At 44.9% G+C, this 10000-nt stretch overlaps 1 protein-coding gene across 1 annotated transcript in view; it reads left to right on the plus strand.

Annotated features, from left to right (window-relative positions):
• Positions 1 to 10000, plus strand: part of LOC310798586 (piezo-type mechanosensitive ion channel component 2-like) — a gene marked incomplete at its 5' end in the record, with an annotated part of 118304 nt that overhangs the window by 61842 nt on the left and 46462 nt on the right. The window contains 7 exon segments of the mRNA XM_083661126.1: positions 1 to 126; positions 2941 to 3117; positions 4589 to 4702; positions 5046 to 5246; positions 5365 to 5569; positions 8748 to 8849; positions 9827 to 10000. The exon segment at positions 1 to 126 is cut by the window's left edge and continues 32 nt beyond it; the exon segment at positions 9827 to 10000 is cut by the window's right edge and continues 4 nt beyond it. Coding sequence (XP_083517252.1) covers positions 1 to 126; positions 2941 to 3117; positions 4589 to 4702; positions 5046 to 5246; positions 5365 to 5569; positions 8748 to 8849; positions 9827 to 10000 — 1099 coding nt within the window.

Here is a 10000-nt window from a genome sequence, read left to right on the forward strand (position 1 = left end):
CTGTCTGTTTTGTTCCTGCGCCTCCTCATGTCCCTTCAGTCTCTCCAGCGCCTCCTCTGGTGGCTCCTGGAACTTCACATCGTTAAGATCGTCTCCTCCTACATCATCTGGGTCTGTGTTAAAGAGGTAACATGTCTGTTTCTTCTTTAAGCTTTTACTGTGCGAGATGCTGGGCCTCATGTGAACCTTTATAATAAGCATAACTGTATAGAGCAGAGCACTTTTTGAAAATACCGATTGGCAAAATTTTGAACTGCAGAAGCCCTGAGAGGCAAGTGAGAAAAGAAATCAAAAAAAGGTTTGCCAGGATCATTTTCCTACTGTAAGTTCCCACGTTTTCATGCCTCCGCCCAGCGTATTTTTGGCTCAAACGTCCACTTGGACTCAAGGATGAACTGATTCGATTTTGGTGGTCAAAGTTCAATGTTCACGGTCACTGTGACCTCAACCGCCATTTTCATGCTCGTTAACGTGATATCTCAGGAATGCCTTGATGGAATTTCTTCAACTTTGGCTCAAACCTCCACTTGGACTGAACTTGGGTGAACTGATTAGCTTTTGGTGGACAAAGTTCAAGGTCACTGTGGCAGCATGTCCATCTGTTCCATCAAGGGGGTGGGGCTACGTAAAAGGGGTCATAGCTAGGGATAGGAAGGTCCTAGAGAATGTGGATTTGAGGGGTGGGTAGGGTCTGTGGGTGGTGGGAGGTGGTGTGGTGAGGGAAAGGGGTGGAGCTAGGCAAAATGGGCCATAGCTAGGGATAGGAAGGTCGTAGAGGGTCGGGGTTCGAAGGGTGGCTAGAGAGAGTGGTTAGGGGTATTTGGGGGGTGGGAGGGGGGTGATCAGTAAGGGGCGGGGCTAGGGAAAATGGGCCGAAGCTAGGGATAGGAACGTCGTAGAGAGTCAGGCTTGGAGGCTTGGTAGAGGGAGTGGATAGGGCATGCTGGCTGGTGGGAAGGACCCTGCTGATGGAAAGGGGTTGGGCTAGGGCAGTGGTTCCTAAACTGGGTTACGCGTACCCCTAGGGGTACGTGAGGGTACTGCAGAGGGTACTTGAGAGAAAGGGGAAGATGTAAAAATGTAAGAATAAATCATGAAACTAAATGTAATGTTCACATAAATCTGCTTAGGAGGCACTAATTGCAACTGTTTCCCCCCATTTCTTATTTTGTCAAGTTATATTCTTCATCAAGGTCAGTCATCATTCATTCATTGCATCGTATGCTATGGTTTACTCTTTCTAAGCAGACAGTTGTAGTCAGGTAAAGGGATTCAGAAATCCAGGAAAGAGGGTGCTGACGCCAAAAAGCTTTGAGAACCACTGGGCTAGGGGAAAGGGGCCGTAGCTAGGGATAGGAAGGTCCTAGAGAGTCAGGGTTCGAGTAGTCTCTTAAAACAGACTGTCTCATCTACATCCGGCGAATGCAGCTATACACAGTCTGTACGTTACACCCCCAGAACATGCACAAGGAAGTTGGGAAAACGATTAGCTGTATTGTTGAGGTGCTCCCAAACATTGCCTAAAGTGCGCCATAAGGCTGAATGGCCACACCACTGGACTGTGGGCTTCAAGGTATTTGTGCTTGTATGAGTCTGGACCTCTTGATTTAGTTCAGTGGTCTGGACAGACATGGATGTAGACTGCTTGACTTTTTGGCGGAGGCATACATCTGCAATGCGCTATTTCTAGATTTGTTTCTAGTCGGGCTCAGTTTTCTAAGTGTTTGCAAAATCATGAATGTAATTACCTCAATGCTGAAATCTAGTGATAAAATCACACCCAGATGTTGAAGTAAGCTCTCCCGCCCCCTCTCCATATGCGTAGGCAAGTCCCGATTGGTCTAGCTCCTCTCATGCTACAAATCGTGCCACAAACGGGCATACTGTACATTAGAGAGCTGCAAACCCAAAGCCTGGCCAATACGGGCCGGGCTTTTTTTTTTAATGAATTGCTCCGAGCTGCCCGGGCCGGGCCGGGTTCGGGCCCGTTTCAATAATAAAATAAAATGAAGCTGTATTACTCGCTTTATCTTACACAGCAGAGTGAGACCAAGAGGAGGAGGAGCGCACAGACACGCACACACCGTCCCCACACACACACACACACACACACACACACCCTCACCGTGACGTTAGTCTGCCACTCCAGTCCACAATCCATCTCATGACATCTTTCAGTCAGCGTGCTGTCACTGTCAGCATAAAAAACAACAACAAAACAAGCCGCGTGTGTCCGTGTCGTGAGAGAGAGAGAAATAAGATCGATGGACATAAAACAAAGTTTGCGAGGGGAGAGTTAAACAGTCCCCACTGCAGTAGGGACAGCTCATTTCAACCTGTTGAAAACGAACCCATCTACCATACATTGTGAGGACACTAATGTGACGTTATTCAATGCAGCTATAAACGGTAAGTCTGCTGTTTTAATTTCGATATGCTTGAGTGACATAATGTTTCAGTTTGTGGGCATTGTTGCTGTTGGCAATTAAACGATCTAACCTCTTTCTCAAGACAATATGTCTGGATTTTGATAGGCCACGGTAGCGTGTGTGAGAGGGGGAGAGAGAGACAGAGAGAAAGCTGCGGTGGTTGTCTTTATAGGCAACATAGTCTATCAACGTTTTGGACCAACGAGTTCAGCAGCGCGGCAGCATGCGCACAGAGAGGGAGAGAGAGATGTGTCGTCATATCGTGATATTGATGTCGGGCCTCGCAACGGGCTCGGGCCAATTCATTTCATAACTCATCCGGGCCGGGCCGGGCACGGGCCTGCATGTCACGGGCTGGGGAGGGCTCGGGCCGAGATTTCAGGCCCGCGCAGCTCTCTACTGTACATGTCACGTATAGGAGTGGCTGCACCGCTTAATAACAATTGTTGGTTAATGTAGGACATTTGTTTTAAAGTACACTTTTTGTCTCACTCTGTCTGTCTCTGTGCAGGTGTGTGTGTTTAACGTGGTGTTTGTGGTGTGTGTGGGCGTGGCCTTGTCGTGCCCGCCGTGGCGCCCCCTGTTGGCAGCAGTGTGCACAGTGTGGACCTGTGTGGTGACCGTGTGCAAAATGCTGTACCAGCTCAACGCCGTGCAGCCGCACCGCTACGCCTCCAACTGCTCCCTGGTAAGAAGACCTGTGTGTGTGTGTGTGTGTGTGTGTGTGTGTGTGTGTGTGTGTGTGTGTGTGTGTGTGTGTGTGTGTGTGTGTGTGTGTGTGTGTGTGTGTGTGTGTGTGTGTGTGTGTGTGTGTGTGTGTGTGTGTGTGTGTGTGTGTGCGTTCAAATCACCTCGTCTTCTCTGCGTTCTGACGTGTTCTATAAAGATATACTTCAGGGAAGACTCTGAAATGGAAATGGGTCCTGAGTCCGGATGTAACTCTTATGCTCTGCAGTCCTGGTTTTTAGAGCTGAACCACATGGACATTTAATCAGATATATCACCTTCTTCGTTGCCCGCATTTTCGTGAAACGCGCCGGAGCTACATTTGTTTATTAACCTTCATAGATGTCAAATCCAATGAGAAATGAACCTTCGCTCTCCACGGTCACGGAATCACCGGCAATCACCCAACTAATAACTGTCAAACTAAATGAATGCCTGCAAAACGGTTTACAGTTTTTGGATATGTGTGAGATCATGTGCAAAATAAATCAGCATTGTTTTTTGGTAAAAAAAAAAAAAAAAACATAACAAAAAAGCGAACATTTCAACTCAAGCCAATGAGGTGAATTTTGCCTCATTCGCTCCCCGCGGCAAATCGTATGTAATCTCCCCGCGTGAATTTGCATTGGGTATGAACGGCCAGTAACAGTGTAATAGATAACTAGGCGTGCCTTGGTGCACGTTAGGGTTTAATACTTTTCCCGAAAATGAGGCATAGCGGGAAACGGGAAATGAAGAAAAATTTCCAGGGAATCCCGGGAAACCGCCCCCTTTTGTTTTCTTTTTTTCTTTTTCTTTTTTTAAAATAAATCTATGGGTTGCTAATTTCATGCTGTAGTGTCTTATTTGCTGATATCAATAATTATTCTCATTCTTATTATACATTATAATTTAAGATAAAAACTTCATATGAAATGCTGTGTTCATTGCATGTGATCGGTCTGCTGATAAGAACAGCCTCATGGAAATGTTATTTGACAATAAATAAACGGAATTCGTTACAGCACTTAATTTGTGCTAGTGCACGTTGTTAGTGCAGCACATGTTTCTTTTTGGTGAGCTGCAGCAAACAGCTAATATGCCTACACAACAATATGCCTAACCACGGGGCCTCTCCATTAGTCCTCCTTTCTCAAACAAACAAGCAAGCACATGGCTAATTATTATGCAGAATGAGGTCATTGGACCTTCCTGGATGCCTTATTTCTTAAACAAACAGAAGCACATGGCTAATTATTATGCAGAATGATGTCATCAGACCTTCCTGGTGCTTGTGCTAGTCATTTAAGGCAAGCTGAGTCATAATAATTATCACTAAATCTACAGTGTGTTGTGATTATCTCTGTTATTTCTCTAATTCTGTCTGTCTGTCTGTGTGTCTGTCTGTCTACCTACCTGCCTCCCTGCCTGCCTGCCTGTCTGTCTGTCTGTAGCCCGATAATTCCAGTTTGGAGCTTTCCGGGTCTGTTCTGTACTCCGGACCAGTTGACCCCGCCCAGTGGGTGGGGCTTCGCAAGACTGACGGCAAGCTACTGGACTACCTGAGGGTGAGACCCCTCGCAACACACACACACACACACACACACACAGACACACATACATACATTAAGTGTCGCTCGACAGAAAATACATATTTTCAACAGCAAAAAGTGTCTCAACCATTAACTGTATATAGAATGGACAGGATATAAGCTCTCTAAAAGTGAAGCCAAAGCCTCTGGATCGCCACCCTCGTGGTCGGTCCCAGTATAGGTCGCAAGTCCCGCCTCCGCCATGCTAGTGGATGGGAACTGAGCCAAACTAAACAATCAAAGTATACTTTAAAAAAAAAATCCATTCCCATAGTTAATGAAATAATGATTGTAGCATTGTGCTAACTTGTCTCCACAGTATAACCTGGTGATGCTAGCACTGCTAGCCTTCGAGGTGACCGTTTATAGACACCAGGAACTCTACCGTCTCCGTGGCAACATAGTCCCGCCCCGCACCAGAACATTGTTCCATGACATCACAAGGCAACACCTTGACAAAGGGTTGCTAAGCTGCGCAAAGTACTTTGTCAACTACTTCTTCTATAAGTTTGGACTGGAGGTGAGAGACGCACGCACGCACACACACACACACCACACACACACACACAGACACATGCACATATATACGTACACACACACACACAAAGTCTAAAGCAGAAATCCTCTCGGCTCCTCAGACCTGCTTCCTGTTGGCCATCAATGTGATTGGTCAGCGGATGGATCTGTTTGCCGTAGGCCACGCCTTCGGTCTCATCGCCGTCCTATCACGTCGCAGCAGGAAGCGGATCGCTCTGCTGTGGCCCAAGTACTGCTACTTCCTTTCTGGACTGCTGAGCGCACAGTACTTGCTGTGTGTGGGCTTTCCCCCTGCTGCCTGCAGAGGTACACACGCACGCATGTGTGTGTGTGCGCGCACGCACACACACACACACACACACACACACACACACACACACACACTTACTTTAAATGCTGCTGGTTAGAGATAGCTATAGCTCGCTAGCTGCTAACCTGCTAACCGTTAGCTGCAGATCGCTAACTGCCAAAGTTAGCTACAGTTTGCTAGAGGTTACCACGGCTGATCTCAAAATAACCAGATCCTTCCGACTTCCAGGCATCGCGCCGAAACAGCCAGCAGCATAACCTGTGTGCTCCCAGACAGTCTGAAGATGCCCCCAGTTTAAAATAATTACGTGTGGTGTGATTTCTGGGGTTGAAACTTTTTTCTTTTTATGAAAATGTATCAGAACCACAGCCTATAGGTAGACTATTGAGCCTACTAGGCCATTTCTTGCAGCTTTTACAGTATAAAATAATAAATAGAACAATTAGGCTACAAAACTTGAACTTGACCACTGCATTTGCAGCAATATTTTAATCTGGTTTTAAAAATGTAATTCATCAAGTAGTGTGATATTTTCACTCCCAGCGATATAATGTCAAGTTCATGCCTTGTCCTTTCCTCATCTGAAAATAAACCATAATGGTATTCACTATGTGAGAAATGCCATGCTTTTCTCAAAAAGTGCACAACTCTTATAAGCACATTTCAACATTAGACCCAGGGGATTGGTGGCCATCTTGGATTTGGGGTCAAATCTGACTTCGCTCCACATCTGAAAATAAACCTTATGGTTTATTCACTAACTATGTGAAAATAAACCTTATGTTTTATTCACTAACTATGTGAAAATAAACCTTATGGTTTATTCACTAACTATGTGAAAATAAACCTTATGGTATTCACTAACTATGTGAAAATAAACCTTATGGTATTCACTAACTATGTGAAAATAAACCTTATGGTATTCACTAACTATGTGAAAATAAACCTTATGGTATTCACTAACTATGTGAAAATAAACCTTATGGTATTCACTAACTATGTGAAAATAAACCTTATGGTATTCACTAACTATGTGAAAATAAACCTTATGGTATTCACTAACTATGTGAAAATAAACCTTATGGTATTCACTAACTATGTGAAAATGACAATGCTTTTCTCAGAAAGTGCAAAACTATTATACCAGTAAGCACAATTGAACATAGAGTACTGCAGGAATGAGGTAGCACTTCGGTTCCTACGGGGAAAAGGCCATTTTTGTATGGGGATTTCAGGTCTGTGGTTAACAAAAGTTTATGAAACCGCAAAGTTTGTGTTCAGCAAGATAATCTTCACAAACGAGGACCACTTTTATGACTTTTGAAGCGTAAATGTGTTTTTTTAACGCGGTTTTCACAAAACGCACTAACTCAATATCTCAGTAACGCCTTGACGGAATTTCTTTACATTTGGCTCAAATGTCAAAGTCTGGACAGACATGCATGTCCACTGCTCACTTGTTGGCGGAGGCATATATCCGTGGTGCGGTCATCTAGTTCACATTGGGCCTGACAAAGCCCCTTAAAGCAGCTACGAGCAAGATTTTCGATTGTTATTAACACATTGAATGCCAGCCATGTTTTCATTCCTGTAGGTAAGTTGTGCCAGGGGTGTTTTTGACGATTCTGGCTCATTTTAGAGACAGCCGAGGATTCTTTTCTGTTAAGAATTCATGAACACCAATCATCTAAAAATAACTAATAGAATGTGTGCTTTCTCTGTCTAAAAGAGTTAGTTTGCAGAGTTAGTAGTTATGTAGATATTAGCCGTTGAGTACAGCATGGTTTCAGCGTCTGGAAATTTATTCAGAGATAAATGGCTTTTTGTGAAACAGTCACTTTAACCATTCATTTTTGGCATCAGTAAGACCGTCAGACATTCTAAACAATAGTTTTGAACAGTAATTTCCTCCATAACAACAGGAAACACCCCTCTCATTCAAACTCCCTCCTCCCTCCTCCCTCCTCCCTCCTCCCTCCGCTGTACAGCGGGCGTGTCAGAAGCGCTTTTGCTGCTGCCTGCCTGTGTGCCTGCCTGCCTGCTTGCCTGCGTGCAGACGCTCCTTGTGCGAGTCAAGATGGGCCGGGGAATGCGTGGGCGATGGGCAGATGTTGATTCTGGCCTTTCTGAGGTGTTTCAAAGTGTGTTTCACCTATGATCTATTTTGCAAATCGCTCTCCGCTCTCTGTGTGCTGCTGCCGGTGCGCGGCCGCTCTCAGGCAAGACAAGTCTGTTACTGTAAAATCGCCACGGCATTTCCTTGAACGGCTTGGTCCCGCGGCAGTTTTTTCTTTGATTTCGGTCGTCTGGGGGAGCACTGTCAACACTTAGTGGGTCGGTAAAATAGATTATACACATTATCTTGCTCCAATAGTGATCTCGAAGATGTAAAAGTTGTTGATTGATGTCCCACCGTCAAAAAAAAAAAAATGTTTATGTAAGACGAGTAAACTCGGCTCTGGCACTTAAGCGTTGGATTATGTAAGACGAATTATTTCGGCTATGGCACTTAAGGTGTTAAACAGTATAATTACAATATTGATGCATCACATCTTACCTATAATAGTAGCTGAGACCAAAGCCATGTGAATCGGAGATTGCTCTCTTGATGATTATAGAGTCTGTGTCTGTCTAACCTCACGTCACCAGGGGGCTCTCTCTCTCTCTATCTGTCTACCGGCGGGCCGGATAAACCCGGAAGTGAAACGAAACGGTTCACGGCAGCTTCCGCCGTTTCGCTCTGCCTAGCAACAGACCATAAACAAGGAGAACGCCATGCAGGGGCTTGCTACTCTCGCGAACATCTCTCGTTATATTCTAACAGGTTTTTTGGAAGTTATTTTGTGGTTATGGCCGAAGTGGCTGCTGCAAACCGTTTCATTTCACTTCCTGATCTGCCCTGGCCACAGACAGACTAACACTGGCCGATTCACTCGGGGTTCAAGCGAGACTACTCTGCGTTGGTCTCGTCTACTATTAGAGGTAAGATGTGAATGTGATGCATCAATATCAAATTTAGACTGTTTAATAACAATCGAAAATCTTGCTCGTAGCTGCTTTAACTGTTATAAAATCACTCTAAACCACGGCCTCCTGTGGCTTATTGCTTTATTACCTGAGACGTGTCTGTGTGTGTGTGTGTGTGTGTGTGTGTGTGTGTGTGTTTGTGTACAGACTACCCCTGGAGGTTTCCGTCCTCCAGCCTGGACTCTAACGTGGTGAAATGGCTCTTCCTGCCTGACCACCTGACACCCCCCAACCCACTCTTCCTCCTCTGTAAGACCATCATCGTCGTCATCATCAATATTACAACTATAAAGACCCCATGTCACGTTCAGCATAGGAACCAAGGGATTTCATCTGCCATTCATTTCTCCATAGACATTTTGTAAAATGCTTATAACAATAGTTATCAAATCAAACCAAGCGATTCAGCTATATTTAGAATCAGGAGAGACCATAGAACATTTCATTCGGACCAAAACTTTTTTTTTTTTTTTTGTTAATGTCAGAAAATCCCTTGGTTCATAAGCTTAAGCTGAAAGTGTGATTTTGGCAATCTCTTAGACTCAAGCCTTATTCGGAAACCGCCTGCTACATAAGCTACGACTAAAGAACGTAGTATGTAGTATGTAGTACATACTACTCTACATACTACATTCTACATACTGCATACTGCTTTTCATAGCAATTGTGGGACACAGTAGGTGAGGTAGACTGGTCAGATGCATACTGGAGATTTTTATTTTTATTTTTTTCAAAATCAGTGTCATACTGATTTTGAAAAAATAAAAATCCAGGTATTTTTGGCATACTGTAGATTTTGCTTTTGTTTGCATACTGCATACTCACTACATACTACATTAGCCAACTCAGTGTACTGGTAGTATAGTAGGCACCAGGCAGTTTCCAATACAGCCTCAGTCTGTTATAATTACCATATAAATATCAGTTATTTGTGGAACCCTGTCCTCTCTCCTCCCCCTCTCCTCTCCCCTGCTCTCCTCTCCTTGTCTCCTTTCCTTTCTCCTCTCCTCTCCTTGTCTCATTTCCTGTCCTCTCTCCTCTCCTTGTCTCATTTATCCTCTCTTCTCCTTGTCTCATTTCTCCTCTCTTCTCCTCGTCTCCTTTCCTCTACTCTTTCCTCTCCTCTCTTTGTCTCCTCTCCTCTCCTCTCTCTCCTCTCCTTGTCTCCTTTCCTCTCCTCTCCTCTCCTCTCCTTGTTTCCTCTCCTCTCCGCTCCTCTCCTGTAGATGACTTCATGCTCCTCCTGGGGGCCTCCTTGCAGCTGCAGGTGTTTGAGGAGGAGCGTGACTTGTCGGTTCAGCTCCTGGCAGGAGACAACAGTGAGCTGGAAGGAGATGACGAGCAGCCTTCTGACCCAATCACACACCTCCGATTAAACTCCGCCCCCGACTTTATACTGT

This window comes from Poromitra crassiceps (assembly GCF_964638095.1).
Source record: "Poromitra crassiceps genome assembly, chromosome: 2".
Taxonomy (NCBI): Eukaryota; Metazoa; Chordata; class Actinopteri; order Beryciformes; family Melamphaidae; genus Poromitra; species Poromitra crassiceps.